The sequence below is a fragment of the Pogona vitticeps genome, chromosome 2, assembly GCF_051106095.1.
Source record: "Pogona vitticeps strain Pit_001003342236 chromosome 2, PviZW2.1, whole genome shotgun sequence".
Classification (NCBI taxonomy): Eukaryota; Metazoa; Chordata; class Lepidosauria; order Squamata; family Agamidae; genus Pogona; species Pogona vitticeps.
The window spans coordinates 198,896,816-198,915,300 of NC_135784.1; the positions used below are offsets into that span (position 1 = coordinate 198,896,816).

The 18,485-nt window shown below is 44.9% G+C and overlaps 1 protein-coding gene across 1 annotated transcript in view; it reads left to right on the top strand.

Annotated features, from left to right (window-relative positions):
- FBXO10 (F-box protein 10) overlaps positions 1–17,568 on the top strand; it is a 41,101-nt gene extending 23,533 nt beyond the window's left edge. Inside the window, exons 8-11 of the mRNA XM_020791344.3 lie at positions 3,651–3,926; positions 6,341–6,651; positions 10,209–10,390; positions 12,379–17,568. Coding sequence (XP_020647003.2) covers positions 3,651–3,926; positions 6,341–6,651; positions 10,209–10,390; positions 12,379–12,556 — 947 coding nt within the window. The 3' untranslated portion in view covers positions 12,557–17,568. The remainder of the gene's footprint in view (positions 1–3,650; positions 3,927–6,340; positions 6,652–10,208; positions 10,391–12,378) is intronic.
- Positions 17,569–18,485: the final 917 nt, after the last annotated feature.

Genomic DNA, 18,485 nt, shown 5'->3' on the forward strand with positions numbered 1-18,485 from the left:
TCCCTCCTGACTGTACTGGCTGTCCTTGAGAGGACTTTGTCCAGGGCCGGGACTCCTCCTCCTTTCAGAGATATCAAGCCTCTCAGAGCCCCCCATTTATTTATTTATTAGATTTTTACCCCGCCCCTCTAGACTATGTCTACTCGGGGCGGCTTACATCAATAAAAACACATCAATATAAAATCACAAAAAATACAATTATAACAATTAAATTCCAAACGAGATATTACCAAGATGGCATGACTAGAAAAGGAGAGAGAGAAAAAGAAAGAATATATATATAGAAATGACTTAATTGACTGGAGGGAAGGCCTGCTTGAACAGCCAAGTTTTTAACTGGCTTTTAAAAACACCCAGCGAGGGTGCCAATCGAATTTCGGTAGGCAGAGTGTTCCACAGCTGAGGGGCCACTGCCGAGAAGGCCCAGTTTCTTGTTTTTTTCCTTCCGGGCCTCCCTCGGCGTAAGGCCCCTCAGCCGTTCCTGCTGGCTATGTCGGGTGATTTGGGTAGATCTAGGTGGAAGAAGACGATTGCCAAATATTGAGGTCCAAAACCATTTAGGGCTTTATATGTAATCATTAACACTTTGAAGTCAATGCGGAAGCGGATGGGCAACCAGTGCAAGGCAGCCAGAGTGGGGGAGATATGCTGATATTTTCTCACCCCAATAAGGAGCCTGGCTGCCGCATTCTGGACCACCTGAAGTTTCCGCATCAACCTCAAAGGCAGCCCCACGTAGAGTGCATTACAATGGTATAATCTCAAGATTACGAGCGCTTGGACTAGAGTAGAGTAAAACCGGTGGCTTTAACAAGGAACCCTCTTGAAAGGAAATTCCTTGGGGGGCATTAATTCTGGAAATCCAGCCCCTCAGAAAACTCCCAAAGGGAGTAAAGGATGATGTTCTTCTTTCTGTTGATTCGTTGGTTGCAATAAAATCTGTTCTTGGTCACTCTCATAACCTGGAGCCCATGAAGTTACTGCCGGGAGACTTAGCTGCCACCAGCGCCACCTGAGGACAGTCCAGAGGCACTCACAGCCCCAACAAAAATAGACCTATTGAATCATTTGCTTAATGATGAGCCCTCATTTATGTACATCTCATTGGTTAGATGGGACTACTCTAGCTAGGATTACTGTCTGGACGCTGGAGTCAAACTATAGTATCTCTCTACTATTATTTATTTTTTACTCACTCTGATCATTGTGCCAAACAGCTTGGGTTCCAAATAGCTGATCATTTCCCCCATGCCATTGTTAAGTACTTTTACCTTCGAGGAGTGGCTCCCAACCTTTGTTCACTTGCGTACCCGGTGGCAGCCCATTTCCATAAATTCTACCCTTCACGTTAGGGTGTGCAGCCGGGGGGTGGGGGAGGAGAGACTCTCCGCCTTTTAGTCTTCAGGCCACTTCCTCATCACTTCTGGTAGTATGTACAAGCACGCCAGTGAAGGGTTTAAAATTCATAATGAATTTTGTCATGTACAGACTGCCATCAGTAGGAAAGGTGCAGGTAGCACAAGACCCCGAGTTAGGGGAAGAAGAAGAACGGATGTCCCTTTGGAGCAAAAGCCAGTTGCTTGGGGCTCTCACACAATGGGTGGGGAGAGAAGGAAGAAGCGGAGGGCTTTCTCACTGCTTGGGGTATAAATAAGTGACTAACACTGTTGATGTATGTGTCTTGTTCAGCCATTTTTCTCCCCTCTCCCCTGAATTCTCCTAAATATTCTGGTTTATACCCCTGGGGGTACACGTACCCTCGGTTGGGAATCACTTCCTTAGAGAAATAACCTGGGAGGTGTAGGAAAGGCTATTTATTACGGCAGCAGAGAAAACATACCGGCATGTAAGTATGAAATCCAAAGTGATAACTTACAGATGGACTTTTACAGAAAAGAAATGAAAAAAAAAACCCAATAACGTGTGAAGACCTGAATCTTTCAAGTAAGCATAGCTTAGGATGGAGTTTAGAACGACGCATTTCTTAGCTATTTGGCTGTTGGCCTGGATTGTGATGAGCTCTGTTTTTTCTGTCCCCGGGACCCGAAATACCCTTGGCTCAGAACAGAAAGTAACATGACAGTGTTAATTACATCATTTGCTCACAGCAGAGAAAATATGTTTATGATGGCACATTTTCCTTTTTCCTGATTGGGCTTATTGGTCTTCAACAAGATATTGGGTGTACACTATATCTATACACTGGTTAAATATTGAGTTTGATGAAGTTAAATGAGGAGGAACCCCCCTCAGTGGAAATTAATTCAGATAGGCAGGTACCTGATAATGGTTTTTTTCCCCCGACCATTGGAATTATAGAATCTGTGTTGGAAAGTAAACTTGGTGGATTGTTGAAAGATCTCTGTGGATTCACCATCCAGTGAAACCATCCACCGTGTTTCCCTGAAAATAAGACAGGGTCTTATATTAATTTTTGCTCCAAAAATGCAATAGGGCTTGTTTTCAGGGGATGTTTTATTATTATTTTTCCATGTACGACAATCTACATTTATTCAAATACAGTCATGTCAGTCTTCTGGTTGCTGCACAAGGGTGGAGGGTGGGGTTTCACTTAACTAGGGCTTATTTTGGGGGTAGGGCTTATGAGCATCCTGAAAAATCATAGTAGGGCTTATTTTTCAGGTTAGGTCTTATTTTCGGGGAAACAGGGTACTGAAGTATAGCTTTAACTGCAAGACAGTGCTGGAGCCACAGGTTCCCTTGCTTAAATCCAGATTGCGGAATGAGTGTCTTTCACCTTGGCCTTTGTTTCATGCTGTTGGAGGAAGGAATTGTAGTTGAAGTCAAAGAGTAGTCAGAAAACCCTGCTCTCTTAACCAGAAAAAGGCACAAGTCTGGTTTTCTGGTATTTGTGCCCAAAAGGGCTCATCAGGCTTCATTAGATTTTTGGGCTGATGGTGCACTATATGTTTTCCATTTCATTGGCTTTGAAAATCTGAATTGGCTTTGAAGTTTGAACACCAAAGTGAAATTATTTTATTTTTATTTATATGCTTTTCTCCCCCTAGGAGACCCAAGGCAGCTCACAACAATTAAAAGGATACAAAAAAATGCTTACATTATCAGTATAGTGTGCAGTTTAGGGTTACTTCCTGTCATTTATTTTTCAAAGTCCCTTCATTACATGAAAGAAAGAAAGAAAGAAAAGAAAAGAAAAGAAAAGAAAAGAAAAGAAAAGAAATGCTTTAATCAATGCCTGTAAAGATTTCCTTCCTTTTAAACTCCCATGTCTGGAGGTGGTTGGGAATTCCGAAACGAAATAGTATGACTATCCAGAGGTGCAGAGTTACTATCCAGATCAGGGACTTGATTAAATGTTTTATTTGAATGTAGGCTTGTCATTTTTTATGAACTGCATCCTATTGTTGGTCTCAGCTAGACTAGACCATGGACTAAACTGCTGGCTTTTCATTTTGGAATTCTACTCTCTAATTGATGCTACCAATAAGTGCATTTAAGTGATATCCTGCTTTTCTCCAAGAATGGTATTTAAGGCAGTTTACAAATATGAAGTAAACAAAAGGATAAACAATTTTGAATGCTTTTAAAAAAAACATGAATGATGGAAAATAGAGCCAGTTAAATCAAGAACGTTGTCGAAAGTCCATGTCTTTCTTCTCTTGCTCTAGGTAACAAGGGCTGTGGAGTCTGGGTCATGTCATCCAGCCTCCCTCATATCACCAATAACCAAATCGGGCACAACAGCATCTATGGGATTGCCGTGTTTTGTCGCAAGGACGATGCCAACGACTACCTCGCCAACCAAGGGGGCAATGGGAATTTCAACGACGAGGGAGAAGTGGCCAACTGGGAGAATGACTTGGAGAGCGAGGATGAACTCCGGACTTCGCGGAGACCCATCAGCGTGGCTCTGGTGGAGTCCAACAACATCAACCACAATGGGGGTGAGCCCTGGTAAAAAGGGTGTCCAGCCAGGGGTGCCTTCAGGAAGGTCCAAAGGGTTTTCAAAGAAGCTGAAGAATTCCTGGAGGTTCCTTCAGGAACACTTCAGTGCAAAGAAGCACAGTAGGTCCCCTGTATCCACAGGGAATTGGTTCCAAACCCGCCCCTTGCGAATGCTGACAACCGTGGATAGTAGTGAATGCTATACATAGCATGATAAAGGAAAACAATCCAGAAATACGTTTTTGTACTGTGTATTACTAGAATTGGCCACTAGAGGGAGGCCGTTCTGGTAAATACATTATGAAAACACATTTCTAGTTTTTTTCTTTTAATATTTTCAGACCGCAGATAAGTAGAACCACGGACTCTGATCCCATGGATACAGGGGCCCTACTGAATCCTGATGGACTGGTGCTGGCCACTCCATTCATAAGATACTTCGTCTGGATGGACATACAGTGGTGCCTCGCTTAACGAGCGCACCGTTTAACAACGAATCCGCATAGCGACGTGTTTTTTGCGATTGCTAATGCGATTGCATTGCGATGTTTTAGATAGGGAAAACATCGCATTGCGATGATCGGTAAGCGTTTCGCATTGCGATTTTTTACAAACAGCTGATTGGCGGTTCCAAAATGGCCGCCCGCAAGCGTTTTTGCGCCCTGCCCTCGCTTAACGGGCAGCGAAAATGGCGGCCGGATGGAGGATTCCCCACATAGCGGTGAGTTTTTCCCCAATAGTAACACATTAAATGGAGTTTAATGCGTTCCTATGGGTCCCCCCCCCAGCATAGCGACGAATCCGGATAGCGATTAATGTCGCTATGCGGGGCACCACTGTACACACATACTGATTTCTGATGAAAGTTAAGGGTTTGTGTTCAATGAAAATGTAATGGGGCTTGGTAGCTGGGCCTTCACTGCCCTATTGGTTAAGCTTTAACTAGGTGAGACTGGCATATGCAGGAAGAGGGCAGAAGAAGGGGGAAGAATGCCTGGGTCTGCATGTGAGACCGTCACGTTCATTCTGCCCCGAGCCTGCCTGTTGTGTGTTTCCCTTTGCCCGATACAGACGGAGTGGCTTGGAGGTTGCATATGCTGTTTGCCTTGGGCAGATTTGTGCTTTTCAAGCAGCACAGGTTGGGGCCCTGTAAGTTTCAGCCCTCTGGATTTCAAAGCCCCGATTGCCCTGCCCTAGTTATGGCTCTGAGCGTTCACTCCTTTGCAATCCAGTTTTGAGCTGATTACTGACAGTTTTAGCAGCTGACTCTCCATTTGTTCTGCATATATTTAGAAACGGGAGGGGGAAAAAAGCCATTTCCGCTCCATAGGATGGAAGCAACTGGAGAGGAGTCTGCAGTTAGTTTTGTTACAGAAAACGGCCAAGCGGATGAGGCAGGACATACAAAGGAGTGGCTTATACTGCTTGGAGACAACCTGTGAGCAGCACTTTGTATTGGTGGTGATGAGGGTGTGGTGCTCTGGTGGTTGCTAGAGGGTGTGGTCAGTTGACAACAAAGGCAGGGAAATCCACTGAGCTCTGGGGTGCAGATGCCACAGTCGGATCCCTAGAAAGCCTCCGAGAGTGCTCTGCCTGGGCCAGTGGGTGTCACTGGTGTGGGCTTGCCCCTTTCCCTGGCATGTGTGCCATGCTCTGCTCCTTCATCATTCCTCTTCAACAGCAGCTTGTCATCCTGCACCCATTGCCACCAACATCCTCTATGAGTTGGGGTCCTGGTGGGGTGGTGGTGTCACACTTAATCATAGGCTCATTCCCTCCACAGCTTTTCAAGGTTACTTTTTTGGAACCACCATCCAAATCCATGGCCTCTGTTGGGAAATGCTGTCCGGGCGGGTGGGGCTCCTGCCCTAAGTCTCTCTCCATCTAAAATATTCCAAAGGGTGGCTTTGTGTGGACACAGAGCCCGTTAATCCGAATCTATAGAGACAACAACAAAGAAAGTAACTTTGCCAGGCTCGGCCTGTCTTTATCCCTGAGTTCTGTTTAATAAGGTCAGTAGCCTGTCTTTAATGTAAACTCACTGTAGAGTGTTTTTGCTGGCTGAATAGCTCAGTGGTTTAGGTATGGTTGGGAGTTTGATTCCCCATCTGGGCCTCCTGGGAGAAGAGCCAGCCTGTGTGGCCTTGGGCAAGCTGCACAGTCCCAGGACGCTCCCAGAAGAAGGGAATGGTCAATGGCTTCTGAGTATGCTCTATCTGGAAAACCCTGAAAAAGGCCACCCTAAGTAAGTATTGACTCCACAGCATGCAATTATCATTATTATTACAGAGAGTCTTAAGAAAATCTTAGAAGCATTTTGTTCTCCATGTAAATAGCTTTTTGGTTTGGCTTGTCCTGATTTCGGTCAGTAGAGGTTAATTGCATCTGATGTGGATCTTCTCCCCTTTTGTAGCTGCTGGTTTGTACCTCAAGAGCAGTGAGGCCCTGAACATCATGGGAAACGCCATCCACGCCAACCAGGACTGTGGGGTGGCTGTGTTTCAGAGCACTCAGCTCTCACGGATCGCAAACAACAGCATCTCCTGCAATAGCCTCGGCGGAGTTCTGGTGGAAGCGGAGTGCAAGGTGGAGCTACGCGGCAACGGGATTTATGACAACATAAGCCACGGGGTTGTCTCAAAGGGGGAGGGAGTCATCACAGAGAATGACATCCTAGGAAACAAGGGGTGCGGCCTGAAGCTTTTGCAGTCGGCGGACATGAAGGTATGTGCTTAGATAGACTCTCTCGATCAATGGCTGCCTGTCCTGACTCCAGCCAGGGTTGCATGCCCACCGTGATCTAATTTTATCTTCCCAACACCCCTGTGATGTAGGCTTGGCTGAGAATGGTGGCTGGCCTGCTGTTACCCAGTGCAAGTTTTTGGCTGAAGAGAGATACGAACCCAGATCTCGGAAGTGAAACCCTGTGCCTTCTAATCCTCTTGACTTTTTGCTGCTTTGTATATGCTCCAAATCAATCAGGGAAATATGTTGATACTGTAAGTCCCAGAGTATCTGGCTGTGGAGCCAGAGGTTGGGAGTTTAATTCCCAATTGTGCCTCCTTGAGAGGGAGGCTGGACTCAACGATCTATATAGGATCCCTTCCAGCTCTGCAGTTCTGAGATTATCTTTATTAGTCTTGTTCTATATTCCTCTAATCAGCATGACTAGTGGTTGGAAGCTGTGGTCTCCAAACAGTACTATTCCCAAATTGTGACATAAGCCACATACCCAAGAGTGGTGCCTAACGAGAAGCTTGCTTCTTGTTGTTGTGGCGGCTGTTGTTTCTCATTGCTTCCAGTCTGTAGGGATCCATTACCTATCCCAAGAGAAGTGGTAGAGCAAGTCAGCTGTTCCGAACAGTTCTCTGGGGCTCTAGTACTGTGGAGAGAGAGAGAGAGATTTGGTTACATTGTGCTGTGCTGTTTCCAGAACATGGCAAGCCTGAGAGGTTAAGCCATTGTCATAGGACCAAGATGGGATGTTTACCAACAAGAAGAGACCCAGAGCACTTAACAGCTCAGGAACAAAAGACACCCATCTACACCATGTATGGTTTTCCCCATTCACTCAGTCCCTCTTCCCCAACTCTAAAGGAATTAGACAATGAGAGATGCTCCCAACCCTTCCCAAGTCCACAGGTGTAAAATCTTCAGCCAGGTGCTCTAGTCCAGACATTCTCAAGAGGAACCATAGCCTTCCCCCCCCCCCCCCCGGGAATCCAGACACAGTTGAAGAGGGTTACAGACTGGAAACAGGGACGTGGTGGCGCTGCGGGCTAAACCGCAGAAGGCTGTGCTGCAGGGTCAGAAGACCAAGCAGTCATAAGAGCGAATCCACGCGATGGAGTGAGCGCCCGTCGCTTGTCCCAGCTCCCGCCAACCTAGCGGTTCGAAAGCATGCAAATGCGAGTAGATTAATAGGTACTACCTCGGTGGGAAGGTAACAGCGTTCCGTGTCTAAGTCGCACTGGCCATGTGACCATGGAAGATTGTCTTCGGACAAAACGCTGGCTCTGTGGCTTGGAAACGGGGATGAGCACCGCCCCGTAGAGTCGAACACGACTGGACAAAAATTGTCAAGGGGAACCTTTACCTTTACCTTTACAGACTGGAAACAGTTCTTCACACACTATCTATTTTATTTTTACAATATATTTTAGCCGCACCATTACCAGTGGCTTCTGGGCGGCGTACTACCTTGTAAGTTTCATTATGTGACTTATACAATCCTGATTCAACCTATATTTATTTATTTATTTATTCCATTTATATCCCGCCTATCTGGTCAATTACGACCACTCTAGGTAGCTATTTCTTTCATATAGTGTTTATGGCTATGACTGACAAAAGGTTGAGAATCACTGCTCCAGCCCCGTTGAGCAATATTGACTCCTGAACCTGTTTCAGCAGTAAATATATAGATGTTTGAAGCTGTGGCCTCCCCTTTCTGAACAATGCTTTTTATTGTTGTTGTTGATGATGACATTATTAACTTCAACCGAACTTAGTGCATACCTTTGCTGCAGAAAAATCTGAGCCAGAGGAGGTGTGTTTGATAAAGAACATGAGCAAGAAATACAGTTCCACAGGTGTGAAGTCTTAGGCGGATTGGACCATTATTCAAATTCCTTTCCAAAAAGTCAGTAGGCATTGATTGCAAATGCAAATGGAAATGTAAAATAAACAGTGGAGATGTTTTCTTAAAGGTGGAGGGCAGGCAGTAAAAGTTGCAAAACAATTCTTCCCCATCCATTTTATATAGGGGATATAAATGGGAAGAGGAAAACATGGGAAATTACATTTGGATCAGTGGTGTCGAACTGTGGCCCTCCAGATGTTCTTGGACGTCAACTCCCAGAAGCCTTTACCACCACCTCTGCTGGCCAGGATTTCAGGGAGTTGAAGGCCAAGAACATCTGGAGGGCCACAGTTTGACACCACTGATTTGGATCCAACTGCTTAGACAGAAAAGATACGATTCTTCCAGCAACTGCTTAACTCTACTGGAAGTGGAAGAAGACGAGTTTCAATCCTGTCGGCCTCTAGAAGAGGGCCTGAATGTTGAATAGGGTTTGGTTTGGTTTTAATGCTTGGCAGTGTGACGTTCTTGGCTGTAGGAGCAAGAGTGTGCTTTACACTAACCATGGATTCCTGTTGATGTTTATTTATATAGTGCTCTTATTCAGAGCAGTGGGGAATGAGCGGTGCTCCTTGTTCAGGCCTCTTCAGAGGCAGGGGAGGTACAGAGGAAGCGTTTGCGCCCTGCCCTGCCCTGAGTGGTTCTCCTGCTGAGCTGCAGGGCTCTAGGAGGCTGTGAGCCTCATAGGTGGACCTTGTGTAGCTGTCTAGCATGTGTACATGTCTCTACTGACAAGGGGCTGACAAGCACACTCCTTCTATTCTAAAGAGGGAGAAATGAGAGGGGAGGGGAAAGTGTTCTTCCTCCATCCCAAGGGAAGTGGGGTGGGGTGAGGGGAGAGATAACCACCTTGGATTACTCCAAGCTCCCAGCCTCCACAAATTCCTTCTTATCCCCATGGACTATAACTTGCCAAAGACTGAAGCCAGCCATTTCCTCCGTTTTTCCAAGGTAGTATTTTGGGTGGCAGCTTTTTTCTCTCCACTGTAGAATTGAGCCTGCTTTATTTCTGGTTCCTTTAGATTAGGAATCCTCAACTTGATGGTTTCCTCGTGATTCGTAGTAATTGATAGCCAGGCTGGCTGGGGATGATGGGAGTGATAGTCAGACACTACGGGAGGCTGTTACATTGAGAAAGGCTGCTTTGGGCCTCTTTCTGTCTCTGTGTTGGCTTAACCTTTACTGCTGTGCTGTAAGGTAGAAGCCCTGGGGTCTCTAGCAAGATATATTCTGTTTTTTGTAACTATTTTTGTTTTAATTTACAGACTTCTGTGTAGCTGTTTTTCTCTGAGGAACCCTGTTTCTCCAAAAATAAGACCTAACCTGAAAATAAGCCCTAATATGATTTTTCAGGATGCTCATAATATAAGCCCTACCCCCAAAATAAGCCCCAGTTAAGTGAAACCCCGCCCTCCACCATTGGGCAGCAACCAGAAGAAGATGACATGACTGTAAAATAAAATATCCCCTGAAAATAAGCCCTAATGTGTTTTTGGAGCATATTTTCAGGGAAACACAGTAGATATTCAGATTTTTGCATGACCGCAGCTTCTGTTCCAGATTAATTGGCGTATAACCAGCTGAGCCTGGTATTAGGAGGAATTAGTATTTTATCATTGGTCGTTTTCTTCCCTTTCAGGTCACCAAGAACAGAATCCACTCCTTTCGAGGTTATGGGATTGAAATCCTTGATGTGACCAAGGCCTTAGTGCAAGACAATCTGATTTTTCAAGGGAAAACCAAAAAGAGCATTTTACAGCAGGGATCCAACACTGAAAGTTGTCTCGTTTGCAACAACAAAGTCCTTGCCTTTAAGAAACGGTAAGCCATGTCGCTTCTTTGTGTTTTAAAGGAAAGAAAACCGTGCTGAAGCCGTTTCCACATTGAGGACAGTGGCTGTGTCTCAAGCATACATCAATGTGATTGTTAGAATGACCCCAAAGGAACTCTGGGAATTGTAGTTCTGTGAAAGGAGTTGAGATCTTTGTTACCTGTACGTTCCTTATACCTGTACTAAGGTCACAGTGTTGCCTGTAGGTGTAGTTGGAAGGATTATGCAAGATAAATGGGCACCAAAAGGGCAGTTTATATTTGTTGCATATGTATCCAGACCTTGGCTATGTTACATTCTTGGACTATAGCTCCCACAGTTCCTCAGCCAACAAGGCTAGTGACTCTATTGGCTGGGGTATTCTGAGAATTGTAGTCCAAAAAATATATAATTTCTACAAGCTCTCATTCTCTATTATTGTAGGTAGTAGATAGAGTGATGGACTAGGATCCAGGAGGCCTGAGTTTGAATCCTTGTTGGGCCATGTAAGCTTCACCAGGGGTGTGTAGAACTGGTAAAACCACTCCTGAAATAGCTCACTTATTTACCTCGAAATTCCTGTGAAGGTCACTATAACATGGTTCTGACTTGATGGCACACGGCACACACAATGAAGTTGCAAAATAAATTCCCCCAGCTATTTATAACTGAGCATTTTTAATCTCTTGAAATAGTGTCATCCCTTTTGGCAGTGTGTTCTGTGAATACAATGTGACATATGGACTGCCTTTTTTTTCTCCCATGTCCGTCTGTAACGTACACTCAGGTGTTCAGTTCTGATCCCTCCCCAGGCACAGGACTGATGATCATCCACATTTCATTTTTAAAAAACATGTTTCCAGCCGTCATGGATGTTCTTGCCTTTAGGGGAGAATGATTACGGAGCCCTTCCTTTTAAGCTCTCAGCGTCCTGACTTCACAAGGGAAGGATAATTGAGCCAGGCAGGTTCATGGGGCAGTCCACTTGATATGTTTTCAGATTTGGGCCCCATTGAATGCATTCAGAGCTAAAGCCTTTTCTGGAGTCAAGGTGTCTGAAGGGAAATTATGTTATGAATACCCTGTTAGGAATATAAAAATAATCTCCCTGTACATGGGCTGGGGGCAGTGGAACATAATGAAAGGATGAGGATAGCTTGATCTTGTTTCCCTGACATGCTGAGGCAGAGAAGCATTGTAAATAGGGCTCTCTTATAAGGAGCACCTTAGGAAATGAATGTAGAGGATGACTGTCAATCAGTATTTGTCAAGTGCCTGAGCACAGCTGATCAGAGAAAAGAGACAGAGAGCATCTTGTTCCTGTGTATCTTTTTAGATTTTTAGTGGAGGGATCTGGAGGAACATTATTGAACTGAAGGTTATTGAAACAGAAAACAGAAGATTAATTCATTATTAGGAATGACCATCCATGAAATTGTTAGTTTTCAGCAGCAGCCTGTGTTGTATTCAGTGGGACAGGCAGGGTTCTTTCATCTCCTGAAGAACCCGTCCAACGCCAAATGGGAGGAACACTTGTCTTCTGTTGAGGGGCAAGTTCACATCTGGCCAAGGGCTGTACCATTTTGCAGACCTCTTGGCTGCCAAAGCAATATACCAGAACCTGTGCTGTATAATAGCTGAAGAGTGTTGTGTTGGGACTTGGGAGAAGCAGATCAAGACCCCCACCCAATGAAACTCACTGGATTCGTCCTGAGCCAGCCACTTTATCTCAGTGTGTCCTACCTCATAGGGATGTTGTTAGGATAAAAAGGTAGAGGAGAAGGGTTGTATCTGCTGTCTTGAAATTGCTGAAGGAAAGATGGGATAGAAATGAAACAAGCACCTGCTCTATTGGGGGCATGTTCCTACTTCTCTTGGTGGCAACAAAATGTGGTCCCCACACTTTCATTTCAGAATTCATAAGTAACTCTGAATTTCCCTTATCGTGCTTAGGAGACTGGAGTTTTGACGTATGCATCAATGTCATTCCGTTCTGCAGATCTGACAATGCCTGGACCTTAGAAAACCCTCCAGCGAGACCTCACATTGAAGGATCCTCCAGAGGAATGTCAACATCAGGAAACAATCAGAAAGGCTCAAAGAGGACAGCCAGGATAGCTGCTAGAGTGGATGGGGGTTGCCACAACAACGGTAGCATCTTCTGCGCCATCCTGTGATCTCTCTGCCTTTTCTCTAACTCTGAGACCAGTCGGGAAACCTTCCCGTGTGTATTCATTGCAGAAGCTAGTGAACTCATGTTCAGTTGACTCCCACAGGGCAAGGGCTCTCCAGTCTTTTGAGGGGCTGGCGAGCATACTTGGCATTTTGTGGCAGTGTCTTAGTGGCGCACATGGGAGGAAGTGGGATTGAAAGCCTTGCCTGCTCACAAAATTGCTGCCACGGTAGCAGTAAACTGCTGAGGGAGAGGAAAAGATAACTTGCCCAAGAATTTTAAGTATAAGGAAGAGGTATTCTGATCCCCAAAATGTGAGATCTTTCTTTTAAATCCCCAGTTGTTTGCTCCATGACTCCTGCAGAACGGAAAATGGTAAGACTCAGAGGCAGCTAACATGCCCATGAACAGCGCGTGTGAAGCAGAAGTGAGCTTTGAGCCTCAGCTGCCAAACCGTATGTTTGCTTCCACAAAGTGCAACAAAATAGGAATGTAAGAAATAAGACTGTTGCTACTCTGAGAAGCACATACGGTACACACACCCTACGTGACACAAACCAAAACAAAGTCCTCCCTCCCTCCCTTCCTCTCAACACACAATCCCAAAGAAACAACAACAAAAAAGGTAAAACAAATACTTGCCACTCACCACCTTGAAAAGAAATCCCTGCATTTCAGCTGTGCTCCATCTTTCTGTTTTGAAAATGCTTCTGGGGCCCAGAACCATTCTTAGAAATCGAGGTAGTTTGGGAGGCTGGTACCTTGCAGTGCAACACGTTTGTCTTCCAGTTTGAAGTTTTTAAACACCTGGCCAACCAAGGGGCAGGGAGCCTGGCGGGTGCCAAGGGCAATCTCTGAGGACCCCGTTGTTGCCCGTGGACATCACATCAGGAACCTCGGTACTTCGGTGTAATGCCCACTAAATAATGGTGGGAATGTAAAGGGATGAGCAACTGCAGGTGGCTGTCTCCTTTCTCAGGCAGGTCTTCTCCATTAGGAGTCTTATGGGATGTTTGCTTTTCCTGTTTCTGCTGCTCCTTCCCTCAGGCTTCAGCCCACCCCTGGGTTTATGCCAGTGAGTGGTAGTAGTGCCTTTGTGACATCACCGGCCATTTGGCCAATCTCTTGGCCCTTTTTCCTTAGATATCTTTGTCGCTGAGAGTTTGTTCTGAATGGAGAGGGGTGATTGGTCTAATGCAGCTGATGTCATAAAGGCACTGCATTTTCACTCAACCTAGCAAAGAACTGTGCTTTCCCCCATACAATTAATTACTAGAGGGGATGAAGCAGCTGCTGAAGTGGGACTAGCTGGGGATTCTCTTCTAGCTGAAAGCTGGGGAGATCCACATACACAATTTGATTGTTACCTTCTCCTCCTAATCAGCTTGGTGTGTCCCCTGCCTGCAAAAGCTACATAGTTCAGGGAAGACAGTGAAGAAACATTATTAGAGGGGAATTTTGGCCCTTCTGATGCATGAGAGGCCACCAGCTATTTATGTAATGTTTTTCATCTCTTTAATAATAATAAAATAATAATGATCATTTTAGAACTGCAGAACTGGAAGGGACCCTGTGAATCATCTAGTCGAGCCCCTGTTAAAGAGGCGCGGTGGGGAATTGAACTCCCAACCTCTGACTCTGCAGTCAGAGACCTAAATCACTGAACCAGCAGTTCAAGCTTATTCCCATTCATTAACTTGTCAGACAGGTCATTTGGTTTAGGTGCAAGGTGATGTCAAGTGTCCAGACATATCATTGGTCTCCTAGGCAGCTATTGAAGGAGAGGCATACCTTGGAATTAATCTTCCTTTCCCTCCAGAAGTAGAAGCTGTTTTCCCGTGCGTGCTGAGAAGGTAAACAAGCTTTATAATACATTGTTTGTTGCCTGGGGCGAGGCAAATGTGTAGCATGAAGTACACATAAGCCAGTGTTTTTCTCATAAATCAGAATATGTTTATTTTTTCAGAAGACAAAGTGACCCACCTGGGATCCTTCAGATTTGTGTTGATGTGTACATTTTCAGCAAAAGAACAGAGTGTATCTCATACAGTGGGGGAAGATTCTGTCAGGAGGAACAGCTAGCAATTATTCTGACTAGTCATGTCAAAACGTGGTGACGCCGGCTTTTAAAATGATTTCCAGGGAGATGCAAACAAATGAAATTTCTGGGTGGCATGGGATGATTTCAGACTGGGGGCTGCTCACAACATGATGCCATTTTATGCAAAAGGACAAAACAAAGGGTATGATCCACTTGCACACAGTGTGCCTTTTTGAAAATACTTGAAAACATCAATCTGATGAAGACATTTCTTTGGCAGGAAGTTTTCTTGAAACCCCTCTGGCTTAGATAAAGGGATAGTTGCTTCTTTCTGACAAATTCAGAGTGGAAAGCTGGATACTGACACTTCAACTGAAGATGGGAATGGGAAGAAATGGAAGGCTGTGACTTGACAAGTTGATTTATTTGGGGAGGGGTTTCTAAGACCTTGGTGGGTGAGGTTAGCACTTATCTCTCTGGTTGCACTGGGCTAGTTTTACACCGGTCCCGAGAGAGTATAAGCATAAGGAATTTTGGCCCTCCTGATGTTTTGGACGAGAGCTCCCACAGTCGCTTGCCACAGGCAGTGCCAGCCATGGCTAATGGAAGTCGTAGTCCGAAGCATTTAGAGAGGCCTGAACGTTCTCCATCCTTCCTTTAACAGTTCCATGATTGGTCACAGTAGACAAAGAACTGCCTCATTAGGGAGCCCTCAAAACAGGACCTTCAAGGAGAAGCTGGTTGCCTTTTCCGATCCGTGACACAAGTACTCATACACATAAGCTCTTCTGGCAGCAGACTTACATGTGGTTGGAGTTCAGCTATTCCAGAACTTGGTGGTTGGAAATGGTAAATAAGAGAAGAAATTCCTATAGGCTCATTTAATAAGGAAATAGATATGTGGAATATTGTTAGATGGTTGCCTTGAACCCACTTGGGTTGGCAAATGTTTCTTTTTTGTGACATTGCACAAAAAGGGAGGAGACTCTTGGGCAAATATTTCTTAATGGCAAGTCTGGCACGTCTTACACCCAAGAGCGCGCTCTGGTTCTGAGCAGGACAGGCTGGGTGCTCTGTGAATAGCAACAAGGCAGCACTAGTTCTCAGCTCATCAAGCCCAAGCGAGTGTCCAACCCGGATATCTGGCCTCTTTTGCTGACCCTCTGGCACAAGCCTGATGCTTTAAAAATTGGACTTCTGTTGGCACGAAAAGAACTCAATCTTTTGAGAAAAAGCACAGCTATGGAGACTTCACAAATTAATTCAGAACTTATGGCAGCGAATAGTCCAGGATGATAGATGAGATTTAAGGACAGAAATGGTGGTGAGCAATGGAAGCATTCAAGAGGGAGTTAGACAGCCATCTGTCAGGTAGACTTTAACTTGGATTCTTACATTGAAGAGAGGGATTGGGCTCAATGGCCTTGTGGGTCCCTTCCAACTCCATCATTCTGTATTACACCAAAGAGCAGATGCTGTGAATTGAACAGTGGTGCAGGGCTTATCTCTAGTAGTAGTCTAGTAGGCATCCTTCAGTCTCGAGAGACTATGGTAAAGTGCTCTGGTTTTGGAACAGTGTCTAGTGTGGCTGAGAAGGCCAATTCTAGAGTGACAATCTCTTCCACACTGAAGACAAATACAGTCTGTCCCCTGTCCAGCTCCCTGGTTTTGCTTGTTTCGGGACTGCCTCTTTGCCTCGGCCTGCTGTACAAGTGTCTCTTCAAATTGGGAGAGGCCATGCTGCACCGCCTGCCTCCAGGCTGAGTGCTCAGATGTCAACATTTCCCATCTATTGAGGTCCATTCCTAAGGCCTTCAGATCCTGCTTGCAGATATCCTTGTATTGCAGCTGTGGTCTCCCTCTGGGGTGAGTTCCCTGCACTAATTCTCCATGCAGGAGATCTTTCGGAATTGGACCATCAGCCATTCTTACAACATGCCCAAGCCAACATAGACATCGCTGTTTTAGTAATGTATGCATGTTAAAACTTTCAGCTCGTTCTAGGACTACTCTATTTGGAACTTTGTCCTGCCAGGTGATACCAAAATAGAACGTGTTCAGCTTCCTCTCCTGCTGTGCACAAAGGGTCCAGGACTCACTGCAGTACAGGAGTGTGCTCAGGACACAGGGCTTATACGCACAGAATATATGCTCTGCAGCCCATTCCTGTTTCTTAGATTACATCTCCACATTTTTTAAACATTAACAAGAACTTTCTATATTCATAGAAAGTTGCTCTCAACATAGGTATTAATATGGCTGCGATCCTGTGCCCCTACTCGAGACAGCCCTGTATAGAAAAGCAAATGTGTTGGAGCAAAAACCCACTGGGTAAGACTGCAAGTTAGCAAAATACAGAAGCCAGCAGTGCAACTTTATGCACGTTTTCCAGGAAGTATACTGTTACTCATAGTAGGGTTTGCTTCCTCTTTAAATGTGTTAGGACTGCAGTGCAACTACTCTGCAATTGAGCCTCCCCCCCCCCCCATCTATCTTGAGCGGTCTTTTAGTCCCTTGAACCGTTTTAAGTTAGTTGTGGGTAACTGAAGTGTCCCTTGCTTTTTAGTGGAGTGAATGCGGAATTTCCATAAATGGATGGATTCTGCTCCATCCAGTATTGGTTATGTGTTTCTCCTCTGCAGTTCAAAATAGTTCATGGAGCAAAGTAAGACAGAGAAATCCACTTCTGACTACCCAATTACAAACATCTTAACCTGGATCCAGTCTAATTGTATTTAGCCACAATTGATTTTAGATGGATTAAAGCAATAGACTCCCCCTTTTGAAAGCAACTGAATTCTAACAGCAGAAGGCCACTCATGTTTTGAAGAATTTCTTAGAAAGCTTTCAACTTTGGGCTGGATTATAATCTATTCCGCGTGATCTTTGTAAAGGAAGTTACAAGCATTCCATGTAAAGTTTTTATTAAGAAAGACCAGCATATTGCAAAATAAAGTGCTATATTTTAAACACTGTAGTGTTGTGAACTGGTTTTATTTATTTTTGCACAATGCATTGCGGAAGTGGGGTAAGCAGATACAAATGAGAGTAAGGGGTCCAGTGCCATCAATAGAGGCCGAGGAGGGAATCCTGGTAGACTTAGATTTGGGGAGGAGAGAGCACTTGGAAACTGCACAAGTAACACCGTGTGTCCCTTCCTAGCTGCCATCCTCTGTCCCTGTCCCCAGCAGTGTTGTGGTTACTATGGAACTCACAATGGCTTGACAATAGCAGAACACAGTACACTTGAGTTGGGAAAGGGCAGTGGTTGACCCATCCCAGCCAGCAACACGTGTCTGTATATATCCACGAGAGGTGGCTCACACATCCGTGTTCCAGGAGTAGCTCTGCTGATGAGGAGCTGATAGCTGCATTGTTGATATTTGACAGGCCAGATTTTTAAAGATTAAAAAAAAATTAATTGTATCTTAATCACATCCCTATCCCACTGCATCTGTTTGAATAAAAAACAAAACAAAACCCAACCTGCCCTTTGCTCCCTCATTCTTATTCATGAGTAAGAGAAGCTGGGTACAAGAAAACTGCCCAATCTTATAATGGCAGGGAGCGGCTGTCATCCTTAGCATTTTACAGAAATTGTCCATTTTTTTTTTTACCATTACAACAAATCGTCAGAATCCTCTTGAAGCTGCAAGAACTGGAAGGGACCCTATGGATCGCTAAGAGTCCAGTCCCTGGGAAAGGGGTACAGTGGGGAAACACGAACTCTGTCCCTACAATGAGATTCCTAAACCAGAGTTATCAAGTGGTTGGTTCAAGGAACCCTCACGGTTAGCTGCTGCTCTTTGACTATCGTCTAATTACTTTTGATAGGAAAAATGTGCAGTTTAAAATTAAACACAAAAAGTCAATACAAATTATTTTAAATTGA